Below are 20,095 nucleotides of genomic sequence, written 5' to 3'. Positions count from 1 at the left end.
CTGACGTCAACAACCGTTTTCAGTTCGAACCATATCGGCTCATTCAACACAGCATGGTATCTTGTAGATTACGGAATAGGACGATCGTGCGAAATGATATCGGGACCATTCGGCAACCCTCAGTAGACTGAAAGGTGAGGCACCAAGTCTACCCTTAATCTTCGTAATTGTCCGACTCTATCCGTTCATTTCCGAGACGTCACATGAATGACTAGCTAAATTTGCACGTTATGCATCAATGTGGACGTAGCTCAGTCGGTTAGCTGTCGGGCTAACATTCTGAAGGGCGCGGGTTCGCGTCCGACGGGTTCTCACACACTGGTTGCTTGTCTCACTGACATGTGACTTACGGCTGGGAACGTCCTCAAGAGGAATTGTGGTCGAGGAAGCGGGTGCTGACCAATTTGCTGCTTGATTTCGTAATTCGACCGTTGGTGAGAAACATTATTCGCTCCGCATCAGTGCCCTTTCAATAAGAACCACAAAACATGTTACGCATGTCGCATGCGATAAGAAGTTGTTTACATCGATTTAGTTGTTGTTGCTGCTGCTAGCGAAAAACAAAATCTGTTATTTGCCATGAATGCATTTGGTACGGGTATCATAGTGGTAGTTTGGAGTGAGTTAAAGTTTTACGCGGCAGTCAGCAATCAGTATCAGCATCGATCTACACAACTGGGATACAATGACACGTGTCATCCAATTCAGCGAGCCTGACCACATGATCCCCTTAGTCGCCTCTAGCCCCAGCTGTTGGTCACTCGATTGTCTGACCCAAACCCGATTCTTTACATACAGTTACCATATAGCTGAAATGTTGCTGAGTACGGCATTAAACTAAATTCTCTCTCTCACTCACTCACACATCACTCAATCACTATATTCGAAACAAAACACGACACATGGTAGACTTGGCTACAAAATGTTAAAGAGAAAAATATGTGTACCTACATAAGACCCACAATGAATGCAGATGTTATTTTAAAAAATCATATTGTTTGTATGGACGGGTAAGGGTCCGTTTCTCAGCTGAAACGTTTTGGGGTAACGTATACGTGCTTATAAATATGGTCCCCACGATAGCATGTCCCAGACAAGTCAAATAAAACTAGGTTATCACAGGTTACTTCAATGACAGCTGTTCGCCTTAGAGAAGATCAGAAAAATACTGAAGCCTTGTCTAAAACAGAGGCTTTGAAGAAGTTGCAAGACTTCTCCAAGATAAAACTGAAAATGGAAGAAGAAAGATTGCACCTAGAAAGAGAATTCACCACTAAGGCATAAGATATACAAGTCAGGAGTGTCATTCTCGAAAGCACGAATAAAGAAATTGATATCAGACGATGCGTAAATGTGCAAAACAGTGAACAAACAGTTGATGAGAGACAGCAATTAACACAAGGCATGTTTAGAAAACAGTGCTTCACTGAACAGAAGCCATGTCATAGAGATGATAATTATAAGCACTATAGAGACAAGAAGAGTAAAAGAGATGGATACTATATGAAGAACAGCCATGTTTTCAAGGTGGCCCCATCAGAGACATTCTTAATCTGAACAGGAGGATTAAGTTAGAATGGGAAGAGTTGAGCTATGAAGCTAATTCACATCCTAAAATGCCTCAAGCACAACTATTTGACACAAACACCCGGGAGTAGTTGTGTTTTACGAGCGAATACAACATTTCGATCGTTTAACTTATGATTTTGTCATGCAAAAAGTGGATTAAAGCACTCGTACTCAATCCCAATAGAATGAATCGGTATGACTTTATACAACACATTACTGTCCTTGCTGCTTACTTTTCCGTGGCACCTTAGTCGATTTGATCATATCTAAAACTATTAATATTTTAGTCGAATGAAACCAAATTACCTTTTAAAGACCAGGAGATCTTGATAGGTTGTTGTTTCCTGTTCTAGAATCGCTTCCTTTTCCAGGCCAATTCCGTAACCATCCCATCGCTCATGGAACCACCCATCTGACATCCTCGACTGCGGGGTATATCCGGTGGGTGGGTAATTGCCATCTCCCTCCATGGCTACCCTGAAATAATTAATTGGATCAAAACTCCATGCTCTCGTGCGCAAGTTCAGTTCAAAAGTCCCCGTACCTTATATTGCTTAATGACTCAGCAAGATTTCCATCGGCCAAAATCAACTTTCCTTTTTCTCAAAGTTTGATGTAAATACGCGAAAGCTCGGTTATGATATCGTCGATCGTGTTTTTTTAGGGAGCCCTTTTTAGAACTCATTTGCCGTTCCTTGTCTAAATATTCCACGATATTGTTCATACTATGGTATGAAGTGCAGTGGGTGAATGAGTGCGTATTACGCCTATATTTAGCAATAATCCAGCAATGACAATGTTTGGGACGCTACAAATGGACGTCAAAAATTGTCCATTTTGCGAATTGTACCCTTGTTTTCAACGTGACGAACAAATAAATAATCGGATGTGGACCAAAAAATCCCGTGATTCATATAATATTCCACGCCATTAGGATACAATAACACCCAGTGTACAAGGGCTGTTGGGTAGCCTAACGGTTACAGCGTTCGCTCGTCACGTGGAAGACCCGGTTCATTCCCCACATGGGGACAGCGTGTGAAGCCCATTGATCATGTTCCCTCTCGTGATAATGCTGGAATATTCTTTAATGCGGCGTTAAAACCATACACACTCACTTAGAACACAAAGTCATCGTGCCTGTTAATTAAGTTGTCACAAGAAGTCACCATGTACAAATCAGCAAAAGAAACAATTTTCGAGAGAAAAAAACAGCATTCTATCTAAAAACTTGACAAAACGACAGAATTTTATTTCTTTTGCTGCTCAGTACATTATGGGGTTCGTTTGGGATACCGAGTAGAAAATGAGCTTTTGGTCAACGCCATCATATGATATTTAGTAGAAACAGAGCTCATCCCCACAAAACCTGGATAAGTTGAGGCAACAGGCGGCGTCGAGCAGGGTAAATTATTCACGTTAGAGATTAACACACTGGGTCAAACCTTACTCACTAGAGCAGCGCACAGCAATCATCAGCTAATGTCAGTAAATGCTACTCCATACGCCAGAGATGCCGAGAGTGGGGCACGGGCGCTTTTTCTCTCGCTCAAACAGATACATACATGTACCTTTCAGAATAAACTATGCTTGTGCATATAACATTGATTACATCATTTGTTACATGTTTCCAAGAACTGTTACTGGAGTGCCAAAGCTGTATTCACTTTCATAACGCCTCAGTGTACTATACGCCAAATGTGTTAATGACATTCACCCCGGTACCTTGGAGACGGGTTATTCTGGAAGTGGCCCAGACCTATGTTGTACAGTCTGCCTGAAGCGAGATGTCCACCATGGCAGTATTTGTGCTTACCGCTCCACGTACACCGATTTTCTGTTGAACTAAATTGAACTTTGGGTAAGATTAGGATTACTCCGTACTGAGGAACATTCAAACTATAAGGCTGCGGTCTGTAATTAATCGGGTCTTGGCCAGACAATCCAAAGGTCATCGCCAGGAGCACGCAATTGGGATATGATGGCATATATGTCATCCGGGAGCTTGGTGTGGTGTGTGTGTGTGTCAGTGTGTGTGTGTGTGTGCACGCGCGCGCGCGCGCGTGTGTGTGTGTGTGTGTGTGTGTGTGTGTGTGTATGTGTGTGTCTTGGTTTGGGGGCGAGTGCTGGATCGGGGGTGGGGAAGAGGGGGACAGGATGAAACATACGCTATGGTACCGTTATGCATCAGCTGTCGTGTGACCATTTACTTGTAATTCCTAAATTCCTAAATTAAATCGTATCATTTCGGATTTAGTGGTGTATTTCAATCAATCTCTATTCGGTACTTAAAAGGCCGCAGGCCTTTAGTACATTTATGTACACGATATTTACAAATGAGCAGCAGAAAAGCACGTGTGGAATATTTACAAATTATAAGTTTAAAGTATATTTTCTTTGTATAAATGCAAAATAGATATACATTGACAGGTTCTGTAATTCAATAGTGTTTTCATTTGTTAATAACATAGTCATTTTTATTTCATTTGGATGAGCGCAATAGTAGGATGCTAGATATTTCTTTCTAAGGTTTCCATAGGCGGGACATATGAAAAGAAAATGGTATTCATCTTCGACAACATTATCGTTACAAAGGTTGCAAATTCTATGGTTACGATGAATATTAATATGACGTCCACTTTCAACAAACAACAACGAAAACGAGATAAAGCCACACGGAATTTCAGTGATTTTTGATAAATAATATTCTTTGCATAGTTCAGACTTCCAATGTTTATAATACAGACATTTCGATGATAGATAGATAGATTCAAGCCATGTTTGTTGATAGATGTCTTTCATTCTTCGGCTGACCAAATTTTCCCATACTACTTGAACTTGTGGTGAGAGGTTCCCAGGGTAAAATGGCTTTCTGCTTTTTGCGCACACATTAAAAAAACACTGGTAAGTAATTCAAACAGACAGAGTCAGGTTTTTGAGGGTGTCTGTGAAAAGTATACAAATTGGTCATCATTCAGCATCTTCGGGCTACAATGTAATAAATATTTATGACAAACAACTATATTGGACATCGTGCATACTGTCATGTCTCTAATCAGCTATACTTTACATGTTATATAATGCTAGTTCTCTCACTCTTCAGTACTAGTAATACACCATATTGATATATTGATATACGACATAAACGATTGCTGTCTCTCTAAGACACGTTTTAGGTGACAAATAGCCTGTCTCACACACCCTGAACCGAAATAGTTTCCCTTCCACACAGCCCTTTCAGCAATGCCAATGCTCGATAATATATGAAACAAGTCCCGATTTCTTCGGGTTCTGACTATGTGTTCTCATTGTGGCTCCTTTTCAGTTTATAAGGAATTATTTGTGTTTATCAAAATTTCATGCACTCCGAGATTAAGCGTTAGTAAGGAACTACATTGGCCTCTTGTGTTCCAGTTCGAGGTGGTATTACTGGCGCTGGAGGCGACCTTACATTTCTTATCGTGTATCGGTGACTGATTGCTTTCATATCAACAGTTTCTGATCATTAATGCAACTTACCTCGCTCTAATTTGAAGTTTCTTACATCTTGTTTCTACGCCGTTTTTAGCAATATTCCAGCAATATCACGAGGGGTGACGCCTGAGATAGGTTTCACACATTGTACCGCTGTGGGGAATCGAACCCGGGCCTTCAGCGCGATGAACGGACGCTTTGACCATTTGGCTACCTCACTGCCTCAGTGATGGAAAGACGCATCGCTGTGTAAAGTAATAGGTACATATGTATGGACTAACGGGACTATGTGGATGTATTAATAGTCGCATGGTCTAGATCACTCGTACAGGTACATTAACACGTATGAACACCCTACTATATAAACAGCATGACAGTTTCATATATTAACATAATTGAGGTAATTCTGGGGCAAATATGCCTGATTATTTCGTTTCCAGAATATTGATGGCATTACAAGTAGCATATGACACGAAAGCGTTTACACGAATACATGTTGAAACGATAAAAAAATCAGCGTCAGTATTGAGATGTTGGCAACGTAAGAACATTCGAACTGACAAATGACAGCACAAACTTGTCAGATGGCAGCCATCTTGGATTTTCGGTTGGTGACCATAATGACTACTACAAACAATCAGTTCCAGTCGGACCCGTGAAGGTCCCGGATGTAGGATAGGCCTTCAGCAACCCATGCTTGTACCCGTGAAGGTCCCGGATGTAGGATAGGCCTTCAGCAACCCATGCTTGTACCCGTGAAGGTCCCGGATGTAGGATAGGCCTTCAGCAACCCATGCATGTACCCGTGAAGGTCCCGGATGTAGGATAGGCCTTCAGCAACCCATGCATGTACCCGTGAAGGTCCCGGATGTAGAATAGGCCTTCAGCAACCCATGCTTGTACCCGTGAAGGTCCCGGATGTAGGATAGGCCTTCAGCAACCCATGCTTGTACCCGTGAAGGTCCCGGATGTAGGATAGGCCTTCAGCAACCCATGCTTGTACCCGTGAAGGTCCCGGATGTAGAATAGGCCTTCAGCAACCCATGCTTGTACCCGTGAAGGTCCCGGATGTAGGATAGGCCTTCAGCAACCCATGCTTGTACCCGTGAAGGTCCCGGATGTAGGATAGGCCTTCAGCAACCCATGCTTGTACCCGTGAAGGTCCCGGGGTAGAATAGGCCTTCAGCAACCCATGCTTGTACCCGTGAAGGTCCCGGATGTAGGATAGGCCTTCAGCAACCCATGCTTGTACCCGTGAAGGTCCCGGATGTAGGATAGGCCTTCAGCAACCCATGCTTGTACCCGTGAAGGTCCCGGATGTAGGATAGGCCTTCAGCAATCCATGCTTGTACCCGTGAAGGTCCCGGGGTAGAATAGGCCTTCAGCAACCCATGCTTGCCATAAAAGGTAACTATGCTTGTCGTAAGAGGCGACTAAGGGGATCGGGTGGTCAGGCTCGCTGACCTGGTTGAAACATGTCATCGGTTCCCAATTGCGCAGATCGAGGCTCATGTTGTTGATCACTGGATTGTCTGGTCCAGACCCGATTATTTACAGACCGCCGCCATATAGCTGGAATATTGCTGAGTGCGTCGTAAAACTACACTCACTTACTCACTCACTCTGTTCCAGTCGAGTGGTTTTTAATTACTAGCTCTCTCCCCTCCATCAGGTAGACTGTTCCACCAACACTAATAAACAACGATCGCTGTACCAGGTCCACACAACCATGACAACATTCATTAGGTGAATTATATGTCATTTTTGTGGAAGAGTTCACGCATACAAATATACTGAGTTAGACGATATATCATATACACTACACAGTAAGTGAATTCAGAAGTTATTGCACTATGTAATATTTTGAACTAAGGGTAGCACAGGGGGCACGGGCTAAATAACAGACAAATGGTTTAAGAATATATAACCTAGCGTCCGAAAGAAACTCCACCAAAATATATTGTCAAAATAATTGTCAGTCTGTTTGTAAATAGCTTAAAACACATCTCTCGAACACAACATGTCTACTCCCAGTGAAAGCTTGCACTTGTGTTCCGTATTTTCTGAAAAACATTCCGAATGTACACGAATATGATGGAAACTGTGCATAAAGTGACCCATATTAAATTAGGGTATAAAAGCTAATCATGTTTATCGATTGACATCCAGGAACATGCCTCATCTAACCAAGAGAGCAGAGGCTAGAGAGCAATCGGTATGTTACAGATGGAACAGACATACAAACATGTGGCTAGGACCATTGGATATGTTGTAAATCCACCATCGGAAGGCCATCCGATCCCGCTGAACCCCCTCCTTTCAAACTTCCTGGATCTGCCCATGTGTTGAATCGACCCTGGGCCCCAAAAGTGACGATGGAAAGCTTTATGGGAGGATGCACTACTATGACCCCGCCTCCATACAGCCATACCTTCAGTTTTAATTGGCACCTTGTTACATGATGGATCATGATATTACTCATCTTGAGACCGGCATTAATGGGATAAAACAAAGAGCAGGGAGGCCGGGAGGCGTGTAGATTATCCTTGCTCGGAGTCAGTGTATTGTGAAAGTGGGACCAACGTTACACTTCGGCGTTAGACCGGAGCCACACACATATCGTTGAAATATATATAAACCCGACGTTGCGCCTAACGTCACATTCATGTCGTGTAGGGTTTTATCGTCACGATGTAAAGAGGGCGTGACCTCGATGCCCACGAAAACCTGATATAAACCAGGTTCTCAAAAGACGGATTCATAACTATCGCCACCACGCGCCAGTGATCTTCTTCAAAGAGAAACCCTGGTGGAGGCTGATGACTGTTATAGACACCTACAGAGATGAAGCTGACCCGAATGAATCTGCATAAGATTTCAAATATAAACGGGTGCAAACACCTTACTATTTCGACAAAAGCTGTAATGTATTCTTCGTCTCTTGTCCCGCGAAGACAGACAACGCATTTAGTACCAACCTTATCAGCGAGCTTAGTCCACAGTGTATACATGAAAATCACAGTCCAGTTTATGTGTTTCTGGGTCCACTTGCTCAAAGCGATCTTGTCTCTTTGATGATCGTAATTCCTATACTTTAGCATAAGGTGTAGGTAGTCGTAGTACTAAGATCGCTTCGTGCACGTGGTACTTGTTGTGAACTCTGATTGGAAGCTGGGGTCTTAAGCGTACCGCTATGACAAACTGGTGTGTGGGATGGTTGGTTTACGATGACAGGGTTAATTCGGTGTAACTTGTGTGCCTGTGGACAAATAGTAGCCACGCACATACAAACCACAATGCAACGCACACAAGCTCATTCCTAAACGCAACACTTAATATCTTCACCTCAAAGCTATTACACACAAATGCACATATCTAGACGCAACACTATAGCTACATGGAAATCCTCATAGCTATATACACACAAATGATCATAGCTAAACGCAACACTATAGCTACATGGAAATCCTCATAGCTGTATACACACAAATGCTCATAGCTAAACGCAACACTATAGCTACATGGAAATCCTCATAGCTATATACACACAAATGCTCATAGCTAAACGCAACACTATACCTACATGGAAATCCTCATAGCTGTATACACGCAAATGCTCATAGCTAAACGCAACACTTCACAACTATGCGGAGAGCCTATGCTAGTTAAACGCAGGCTTATAACAACACACAACCTCTAGCAGCATTTCACAACAACTGATGGCTACACAACACAAGGGTACATAAACTCTAAGAGTTCCACACAACTGGATGGATTGAGAATACTAATTTGTTATCTATATACATGTACTATAAATATGATATGCACTCACTGTTTTCGTCACAGTCGGGATTCCAGCAGGCCAAGAGCAATCCGTTTTCCTTTTCTAACAGAATATCGGGGAATAATGAAACTCCTAGGAGACTAAGAACCTCGACAAACCCGCTGTATGAAAGGCCGTATACATGTATTTGTATTTTTTATATATTGCTAGATAGATCGTTCCGTTGGAGCTATAGTCAATGGCTGTTTTACACATGGAGCTGACTAACATTATCATATTATTGTCCATTGTGCGTATTCACTGAGGCACAGCTTCACGAACGCATCACTGCTTTCATATAGAATGCTTGATGGTGATAGTGATGACCGTTCTTGGTGTGCAGCAACTGGTGGATGTCTGGTTGTCATCATCCGGCAATCGTGGAATCGGAAGATTTTTTTTTGTCAGGACCACATCTGTGCTCATGGGTTTCAGAAACGTAATTGCCCCACCCCTGGGCCACAACCTCCACCATTTCAGTAGGGCCGGAAGGGTATACCAAGGGGGGTGGGTGGGGGGGTGGGGGTGGGGGGTGGGGGGGGGGGGGGGTGGGGGTGGGGGTGGGGTGGGGGGATGGGGGTGGGGGTGGGGTTTGTTGTTGTTGTTGTTTTTTTGGGTTTTTTGGTTTTGTTTTGTTTTGTTTTTTGGTTTTGTTTCTGTAGAAAATGGTATTTCGCTTTCGGTTCTTTGTACTGCACTGCATTCAAACATTCTGTGTTTTGGTACAATCATTTCTATCAAGGCATGAAATGACAGTTTTTTTTCATTCAAAACGACAAGGACTGCAGTTTTTTAATCTAATGTTAACAATGTAAATAATATAAGGTTTGACTCCTGTTGTCAGTTTTCTGCATTATGATCGTATCTCAAATACCGTACCGAAAGGGACCGAACAGGAAGACCTACACCGCAATAAATACCGTACCGTGGTACGAGCGCGCGTTTTCACCCTTACTCTCTATACGTCTGGACGCAGAGGTCATAACTATGATTAGAATATGAATGACATGATTTTTACATGACATCAGCGACTTGTAAATACGTTCGTGGTAGTTTTTTTAAAACAAATATAAATCTTCCTTATTACACGTGGTTAATTTTGAAGTAACTGGTTCATAAACAGATTTCATAACTGTGATGAACGTATATCTACTGAAGGATTATCACAAACATGCTCAAGTAGATATTGTTTTCTAAGGGTTGATAGATTCGGTATGTTTAGAGAAAGCGATATTAATCGCCTACTGTTTCATTACATTGTCTAAACGATTTAACTTTGACTTCATCTTCCAGTTTATGTCTGTGAACTAGCATTAGTTGTATTGAGGCATGTGTAACATATTCAATGTTTTAGAGATAGTACAACACAATACAATACAACATATTTTTTTATTTGTGTCTCATTATTTGTATACCCTAAAAATAACAACGAATATGTGAAAGACAGCGCACGAACGCCATCAAGTGTGGATTGTTATGGGAGACGATGAAAGAAAGTATACGAAAGCCCAAAGGGGCCAAAATGTCTTTTTTAATTTCTTTTTTTCTAAACGCATAACATGAAAAGGTAAATAAGTAAATTCAACATGTCAAATTTACTTGTTTCAAGAGTGGTAATAACCACCAAAAAAACCCCGACAAATGATAATTGTCAGTTTCAGATGTGCTAATTACCAGAAAACAGTAAGAGAAAAGAGTCTCTGTAAAATTCATCGGAATTTCAAAAACAAATTGAATGTGTTTGTGTCTGCCGTCTGTTACACGAAAAAAGCCGTTAGTATACATGTGAAAGAATGTGAACCCTTTTTCAAACTTTGTGAACTGTAGAATCCTTGCATTCAAGTCAAGTGAAATATGTTTTTGTTTTTTGACAAATGACGACATTTATTAACAACTATGAACGATGTCTTATAGCTTTGTTAAGAAAGATACCAAAGAGAGGATAAAGATTAGAATGTAAACTTGAGAGATTGTTTAACAGTGATTCGGAATTCTGATACAAGTTAAACTGAATTGTCTGTGAAAGCATTGGTGAAGAAACACAACTTCCCAAGGCAAACTTCAGTTTCACATTTACACATGTTAGATCAAGGTATACTGATTCTATTACTGAATATGTGTGACTGTACTTTCTTAAACTTTATTAAACGTTTAAGTGTGTGAGAATATAACACAAGATCTGCTCTATAACAAATAATGTGTCAGTAATTTGATGTAACAAATGTGTTCTGTTTCTAGAGATTGTATAGTATCGGAATACTATCGTATCGCCACCATTGTGTCGTGATGATAGTCACCTCCCATATCGCTTCGCCGCTTAAGCCACAACACACAGCTCTAACGAGACTTATGACGCATACTGTGCTGAATTGGCAATCTTGTGGCACCTCTCACTCTCTAACTTTCCTCCTGATGACCCGTGATTCTGGAGGTGACTTTTAGTACCTTTAATTATATTTCTGGCAATGTGTATGTTTCGCTTTCAATTCTCAGAAACTAATTAATTGGTTTATTTCCGTTTCAAGGGCCGGTCTGGATTATATCTACTGAAATCAAGATACCCTGAAAACATTTCAGGGCTACTGTTTTTCATCTCAAATACATTCGTTTATGAAAACTGACAAGGCTTTCTAATTGTTCTTCGGTAGTGATAATAATCCTTTTCACGGTCAAGATTGCCATTTGTAAACTATATATTCTTTTGCGCATATGGTACACTCTTTAGAAAAAAGAGAGAAACACATAAGTGATTTTGAGAACATAGGACTCATGTAGCTGCGGCAAAAACAATACAAACATACTACATGTACGTGTATTTCTTTCCAAACCGTCATCTTTGTGTGATTGTAAACAACTTTAGCGCCATAACGCGGCAATTTAGAAGCGTTCGAAGAAAACGCCACCAAGAAAGCATGCAAAGGAAAATGCACGAGCAAATGAGTGAAAAAAAAACATGTGGTATCGATCACTATGACAAGGCAAACGTTGTACCTAATTCTGTTATTCATGTTTGCCTGGAAAAGAGGATATCATCAAGCCACGAGTGCCGCCAATCAGAAGACCGATTTCGCCCAAGATCGCCCGAAGAGCGGCCGTTCAAGAGTTACCACCCAAGCTCCGGACCGCTATGTCAGGGTTGCTCGCTTGTATCACCGTCTTGCCAAAGCCGTGATCAAGACTGTACAACGCATCAATTATTTGGGAAGAATTTCCGACCAAACTGTCAGGAATCATTTACGTAAAGTGGGGACTGGACCATGAAGGCCAATTATTGTCCGGTTACTATACATGCTTTGAAAGAAGCAATCGCTTTCGGAGGTGTCGTAGAGTCGGGAACTGGAACCTTATAAGCTGGAGGTCAGTAATGAATCGCGATTTCTTCTTTATCGGCGAAATGGACGACAGCGTGTTTACCGTCGAAGAAATGAATGTTTTGCATTCGAAAGGTCGACAGATTCGCACATAGAAGTGCCATGGTGTGAGGTGAGATATCCAGCGTACAGTGATCTGATTTAGTGATGGTTCAGGGGAATTGACAGCTAATCGGTACATTAGCGAAGGTCATGTAGGTCACATTCTTCCGAGTATGGACCGACAGAGGGAGTTGTTCCCTCATGGCAGCGTTACTTCACATACAGAATGCTTCACAGTCTGCTACCTTGCCAGTTCTGACGTCAATATCTTGCCATGGTCTTCCCAAGGTGTAGGCCCGTCAAAACGCAATTTCAGTAATCCCTATTCCCCGGCAAATGGCACCTTCTCCTCAGCGTCTTGGCTGTTCGAGCAGACCTATGCACTGCATGTTGAGTGTCAAGGCTACATGTTCCGATTCGTGTACTGTTTGCTGCCAGATAAATCCGAGGATACATGCAGTAGGACACTAGCACACTCGTGTCAGATGGCCCACCATCTGAATCCTTCCCTCGATCCAAGGACATTCCGGTCTGTTTTTGAACTTGCGGCCCACAGTGCTGTGAGAAGTCTGTTTCCCAACACCCTACTTCGAGGATACTTTCTCCCAGTGCATATGGCACCGTTTGCAGAAGGAGGCTGCCGTTTCATACTACAAGGATAACGACGAGGTTCGACGACTAGTGAGTGGCAGCTGCAGCCTTGCCTCCGGTTCCCTTGGACAAGGTCGATGACGTCTGGCTTAATACCATCGCTCACAGGCCTGCAGATCCTAAAGAGCGCTCATGACGTTACGACAGCGTGGGTGGAGCGTCGCCAGTTCGGATCACAAGTTTGGAACCACTTCGGCAATCTTGGATATCGAACCAACAAAAAACGTCGGGGGATGGAACCACAGGATAAACAAGCTTGCCAGCTTAAGCCATCCGAACATTTTTGAGGTCGTTAAACTGTTCCAGCTAGAACGGTCCAACGTGGAAGTCGTCCTCCAGCCTGTTACTCGGTCATTTATTGTTACATATTTATTAACTTTCTACCATGACTACGGTATCAGATAACAACTCACATTTCTTCATTTTTCTTGTGTACTGAGAGTCTCGGGAACGCGAAATTCTGTGTTCACTGTTACTCGGCCATTCCCGCGAAAGCGAAGCCTTATTGAGGAGGTGTGATTTACATTTCGCTTTCCCGGACCATAACCGTCCCCGATAACCAGATTTTAATTAAGCCCGATAGAACGCCTATCTGATGAATTAGATCGACGTTTACGTCAACGTCAAACACGCCTTAGACACTTCCACAACCGACCATCGCATTGCAGGAAGAGTGGGTAAGACTTCCACAAGAGCGACTGCGTTGACTTATCCAGTCTGTGCCAAGACAGTGCCGAGCAGTAATTGCTGCCAGTGGTGGCCATATGAAGCACTGATTTGACACCATCTTGTAGACTGAACTAAACAGAAACACAATAAGGCTGCTGTTGTTTTGGCGACCTCTTTGTCTATACACATGTGAATTTTTACCTTAAATTCTTACCCTTGAAATTACATGAAACATAAAACTAACTCAGTATTCTTTTATATATCATATGCGTTTCTTTTTTTAAAAAATTCTTTTAGACCAATTCCTATGATTTAACAGAGCATAGTATATATATATACATGTATTGATGCATCCACTTCAGAAATATGTGAACACCCCAATGTATTAATGGTTGTATACATTGTAGACGGGAACTCGTCATATGGAGTTTGTAATTTCATTAATTCAAACGGATATAAAACACAAGATATACAGTCTTTATGTGATATTAAATTTGGATTAAATGAGAATTCATAATTGTCAGAAAAAGACAATGGCTCCTAAAGTGTACCCATTTAATCTTGAACTCCTATCGGAATTATACAATTCGTCGACATTAAAACCTTTCGAAACTTTTACAACCTCTCCTCGACTTTGTTCTAGAATTCAACAAGTATCACTTGATAATAAAGTGTTTGATAACATCCATAGAGAGGAAAAGAGTTTCAAGTTCATCCACGCCTTACTTCCCGTGCATGAAAATGGCACAGGTCATTTCGGATAATTTAATTATAAGTTAGATGGATAGATTCGCTTGCAGCCTACGCTTTGGATTAGGGACAACAGTGTTTATGTGAGACTATGGTCTCACAACTCTGTCTTCTTTCCATATGACGGCATGATGACAGCTGAAAGTTAGTTTTTGACAAATTTTCTCTTCTGATTATTTAATAGCCCCAGTTTACAAAATCAAAGGAACACACTCTGTAGATTTCTGGGAAGCAGTGTGTCAGTTGGTCAAATGCGTTTGAATCAAAATATCTATTCCTACTTAACCAGTAATGGACATCCAACAACGCAGGGCTGGTGAGGTAGCCCAGTGGTTAAAGCGTTCTATCTCTCGTCACTCCAAGCCCGAGTTCAATTCACCATATGGGTAGAATGTGCGAAGCGTGTTTCTGGTGATATTGCTAAAACATTGCTGAAAAGAGGCGTAAAGCCAAACTCACACACTCAACATGGTGGATGCAGCTTTCCGTTGCGTCGGACAATCCATATTGTACACGGCCTAGTCACGTTGATATCATTTTAAGTGCGCTTCCTTGATTCTCTGAAGCCAAGGGGAGGGCACTCTATTTGACTAAAAGCAAGACCGCGTATTTTCAAGGAGCGTACAGAAAGAATACAAACGTCATCAATGCAGAACGAACGACAATGTGATATAGAATGGTATGAATGAATTAAGACTTTTCTGTTCATGATTATACAGAGCTTTAGTGTCCAGATTTTGTATAATGTTTGGTATGTTTTGCGTGTAAAAGCTAGGCCAACTTGTGGTAGACCATTGTAGTGATTCAGCCAGTTTTTCTAAAACATCCGTGGAAAGGACAAAGAATTTTAAGTGGGATAACGTTGAATAAGGGACATAGTTTTCTGATGTTTGGATGGTAGTTGGATAGATTCCCTTCCACCCTACTAACCTTGATGACGTGAGAGCTTTCTCTCATAATTTTATCTTTTTTTCCCTTTATTACAGTCAGTCGTCTCATATGTCGCAAAGAAGGATGATACTGAAAAAATACTGTTCAGAAAGAAATGAAGAGTAAACATTGAAGGCATACAGGGGAATTGACATCAACCATCATCAGTGTATTATTTTGTAGCTGTAACTACAGGAGGCTCGTTCAGGTGCAGGCTTTGCGATGAAGTGACTATGTATGAAGTCTATTTCTGTGTCCACTGCTGTGATATTGCTACAAATGATGTAAAATCTTCCTGTCCTCACTCGGCGGAACTACTAGATATGCTAATTCTGTTGAGTGTTGAAGTTGTAGTGAGAGAGGTGGGCAAAGGCGAAGTAAACCAATGTGAGTATAGAGCCTGGTGTTGTAGTGATCATTTTATGCATGTGTGCCAGTGCATGAATGTGACTGTGGACTGGTAGAAGTCAAGTTGTAAGCCCCCTCAGCAACCTTGGGCTTGGACAGCCCTTGGATGGGTGACCATGTGGACATCTTAACTCCTGACAGTTTCTTGGACTTAAGTCCTGCCTCACAACAAAGGCAGAATTGGGACGTATGTGGTCTCACCTTAGCAGGTGAGTTTGTTCAAAGTTGCCTCTGTTCACCCAGCAGGAGATTGGTTACCCGATGAAATGTCGTGAGACCATTATAACCAGGGTCTTTATGGAATTGACAACTTAAATTACATCTGGTAAATATTTACGGAAAATTAAACCCAGTTAACATGGTTAAGAGGTGTCATTGTACTGAGAATGTGCATTGACCAGAGTAACAAAATTCATAGCAATTCATTTCTCTTGCATACAAACAAATCTAATATGGGAGGTGAGTAGAACATGTGGATTGGGTGATTCACATACCATTGAGGAACTTACTGGAACTGGAAAAAGGGCACATGTAATGATTTGATTAAGCATCTTCTGGTCAATCTACCCGAAGGTTCCTCTGAGAAAGGAGACTATTGAAATGACTCAATTCTAAGCCATTAACCATATCCAGACATGCTAAGTGTCTTCATGAATCAAGTGTACATTCGCGCGTCATCTTGTATGGTTTATGAATTTGTACTACTGTCTCTGTGTAAGATTGCATGTTAGGTAGATTTACTATTACAATCTAGTCCTTATATCCATGTGGTTGATATTTACTTGTGATGTATTGATTGTATCAGATGCATTTGTATTAATCAGGCATTTGGTTTTGTTAATGACTGATTGTTCACAGGTAGTAGATGCAGATTTGTTTTCAAATGATTTTGTACTTAACATGATGTATGTGTATGCATTTTTCATCCACAAAATATCTTCTGTTATGTGTGATTAAATACAGGTTAACTGTTGTAGTGATGTTGTAATATTACAAGTATAGAGTATATACTGGCAAGTAATGCACTAATCCTATAAATCTGATTGCAGTATATAGAGGTGCTTGGCCGCAATCAGACTCAGCGCTTTGAAATGTCATGTAACCTCTCATGGTGGGTTTGTCTGGCTAGCTGGTAACTTAAAGTATATCATTGCTTGAACAGTTCTGCTCTTTGCTAACCGCTAAATACAAGAAAATCCACTGCTTGTTTCATGAAGTTTAATATAACCCACTATTCTGGTCACCAGTCCTTGACCATAGGGGTACACTGCCATTAGTTAGGCTTTGTTGTGCATCGTTGTTATCAGTGTTTGCTATTACTGAGTACAGTCATATTATACTCCACGACCATTGCTTTTCACATAGCTTGTGAACTCGATAAGTCAGCCATAGCTTCATGACACATACACTATTTGATAACTACCTCTGACAAAGATCCTGACATCCATCCTCCTTGGTCCATATTCCCTACAAATTATGGATCAAATTATGTCACCTCTCATTGTTTTTGAAATGCTTTAGGACATGAGTGTACAAAATGGAGGATCCAAGAAACAAAATTTCATTGGAAGGTTAAAAAAACAAATTAAAGAGAGGCAAGTTCCTTTTAATGCCTCCAATTTTGGTATGAATGAATTAAGACTTATAAGTCTTAAGACTAATAATGCTCAGATTGTGCACTGTGAGCAAAATATCTAACCTAGAAAAGGCGCATTATAAATAGTCTCACTGCTATTGTTAATATAATTAATGTTCAGTTCCAGAAAGGCAAGTCCATCCAGAACCTCCTGCGAGCCACAGGCAAACCACCTCCAACAACTAAGCATGACCCCACTGGAGTAGTCTACCAGATCCATTGTGAATGTGGAGACTCCTATATTGGTCAAACATCCCACCCACTCCCTCTACGAATTAAAGAACACATAACCTTAGTCCAGAAAAACGACTACAAATCTCCATAGCAGACCTCACCCAAGCCAGCCCTGACCATGACATCCTGTGGAACAGCATCAATATCTTGGAAATCAACCTAGCAGACTACAAGATTAGGAAGCTCCTTGAAGCCATAAATATCCAAAGTTTCAACCCCACTATAAATCGTGATAAAGGCTATTTCATCTGCCCAGCATATCACCACCTAATCAAAGACTTACACCGGTAATCCAACCATGGTTTCCACACTTGCCTTTGTTTACTGTAATCACAACTGTGTGCTTCAACCTACTTACTTGTTATCTCATCGTACATCAAACACATCAACTGTATAAACTCTAATCACACCCAATAACTCTGTACATTAGCCTGCTCTGCTGAAACCACTTTCAGATATCCAATATACATCAGCCTTAATTGCATATACTCAGCAAGCAGTGATCTATATTTTCTCCATGTTTCAAATTGTTGTATCATAAGCTAGATAACGGTGTCAGTACCTACACCGAAAGGTTGCACTCATTTCAATAAAGATGTTGACTTCCCATAGAACTTGGTTTTCTTTCAAGAATCTCAATATCTCCAGGGTAAACGTTCTATTGAAGCTCCACTATACCCTGGATGTAGCTATACCACATGATTTTTCATATTACAGATAACTGAATATGAATAACATTGTCTGATAACTGACATTCTGTTGATTTTTTAGATCACTTTTCTTTTTTGGTAGTGGACGCACCTATGGGTTGTCCTGATAATTTTATTACCTCCCTTCGCTGGCTCCGCATTCTCACAGTAGCCAATCAGCTAAGCCGCCAGTACAACCAAGCTCACTAGTGTCAACAAGGATAGCAGAATTGTTCGCAGTGGTATTTTGGGGAAGACATTCAGACAAATTAGTAGGTCCAAAACTTAAAAAAAAATATATACAAGAACTCCTACCTATTTCAGAGAACCTCTGCATGGTTTGTGTTGCCAAGTTTAATAGGATAAATAACTTCAAAGGCGAAAGCGAGTTGTGATTTGTTCGCTCTACTTCGCTCTACATAGATTTGATAAGAAGCCAGCCAAGGAAGGTAATAAATTTATCAGGCTGAGCCATAGATGCATCCAGGGTATTGTGGAGACTTATCAGAATGTATACCCTGGAAATATCGAGGATGGGCAAAAGGCTAAGACTGTGTTCTCCAAATCGAGGATGATTACCGTCTGCAGGACAATGCTATCATCAGTGGAACTCCTCGAACAGCAGTGATAGTGACACTTGATGTTTAGAGACAGCCTGTGTGTTACATAATGCTGTCACCATGTATGCTTGCTATGAGTCACAGTATTGTTTGTTTCTTGTTTAGTTTTTCCAGTAATTTACGAGTTATCATTATGATTAGGGAATGATAATGTGATTATTGATATTCCACATTAGGTCGAGGTGGTATGAATGGTCATATATGAGTTTTGAATCTGAAATGTCGAACATCATCAAATAATTGCCAAATAGAATTTTCCAAGCACTTCTGGCATTACTTTAGTCCCTTGCATCAGAGCATCAGGCAGGGCATTAGCTGCTCACTGGACAACTTTAACTTTGCTAACATGTTTTATTTGGGATTACCCTTTCTTAGGAAGGTACAAATTTTAGTACTTTTTTGAGTTGATTCAAGCCCACACTCTCAGAGTCAGCCACCAAATCACCAGCATACCAAGTCAGTTCCTAACGTGCTCAGCCAACACAACTTCCACACCTTTATCTTTGCTGTTTGGAACAGTTCTGAGCTTGCTACACGCTCATTGTGGTAACATAACCCCGTAGACAGTGGTGTCACACACATAAGAAGAAAGTCAGGCTAAGATCAGTTTGTTGATCGAAAAAGACAGGGTGAATTTCAACCGACAATTTAATCGTTGAGTCCGTGCGGATTGAACGTGTGGAGCTCAAAGATCCACTTAAGTACCATGGAGCAGCGGATTTTAGTGGTGGTCTCCTGCTCAGGGTTTGCCTTGAGTTGAGTGATGATTGTGTAACGAAGATCACTCTTTTGGTTATTGGGGAGATTGAAATGATGAGCGACTGGCTTGTCTCTCTTATGTGTAATATCTGCAAAATGTTCAGACAGTCTTGTTCTGAAAGCCCTTTTGGTTTCACCTACGTATTGTTTCCTGCAAGTGTTGCAAGTAAGGAGGTACACCACATAGTGGCTTTGGCAGTGATGTTCACGAGTCGTGTATTTACGGCCAGTGTGAGTTTGCAGACTTTGCAGGAGTAAGCATTGCATGCATTGTCAATAAATTGGACTGATTTGCCAGCGACCTGTGGGGGTGAGCATGGGTAAGAGACGGTGGCTCTGACTAGGATGTCTTTCAGAGTCTAGCTACCAGTGCTGGCATCTTAGCCCCCCTCGCCTATACCGGTCTCTACTCTCCTCCCTGTAAGATCTGTTTGTTGTTAAAGTAACAGCCAGCAACATTCCATGAACAT

General features: G+C 41.4%; 1 protein-coding gene and 1 long non-coding RNA gene across 3 annotated transcripts in view; one reads left to right on the top strand and one right to left on the bottom strand.

Annotated features, from left to right (window-relative positions):
• The window catches only part of LOC137255745 (spermidine synthase-like), a 39,209-nt gene extending 30,284 nt beyond the window's left edge, over positions 1–8,925 (bottom strand). The window contains exons 1-2 of one of the 2 annotated variants that reach the window (XM_067793257.1): positions 8,876–8,925; positions 1,876–2,046 (exon numbers count right to left, since the gene is read on the bottom strand). In XM_067793257.1, the coding sequence (XP_067649358.1) occupies positions 1,876–2,039 (164 nt within the window). In that variant the 5' untranslated portion in view covers positions 2,040–2,046; positions 8,876–8,925. Of the gene's footprint in view, positions 1–1,875; positions 2,047–5,088; positions 5,180–8,875 lie in introns of those variants that run through there. The other variant, XM_067793266.1, reaches the window with a different exon arrangement.
• Positions 8,926–14,928: 6,003 nt separating this feature from the next.
• LOC137284539 (uncharacterized) lies at positions 14,929–18,164 on the top strand. The gene is made up of 3 exons (XR_010956911.1): positions 14,929–15,028; positions 15,336–15,666; positions 17,445–18,164. It is a non-coding gene; the product is annotated as an uncharacterized lncRNA (long non-coding RNA).
• The last annotated feature ends 1,931 nt before the right edge of the window (positions 18,165–20,095 follow it).

This window comes from Haliotis asinina, chromosome 1 (genome assembly GCF_037392515.1).
Source record: "Haliotis asinina isolate JCU_RB_2024 chromosome 1, JCU_Hal_asi_v2, whole genome shotgun sequence".
NCBI classification, from domain to species: Eukaryota; Metazoa; Mollusca; class Gastropoda; order Lepetellida; family Haliotidae; genus Haliotis; species Haliotis asinina.
Note: the sequence above shows the minus strand (reverse complement) of the source record. Positions and strands in the feature narration are given on the sequence as shown.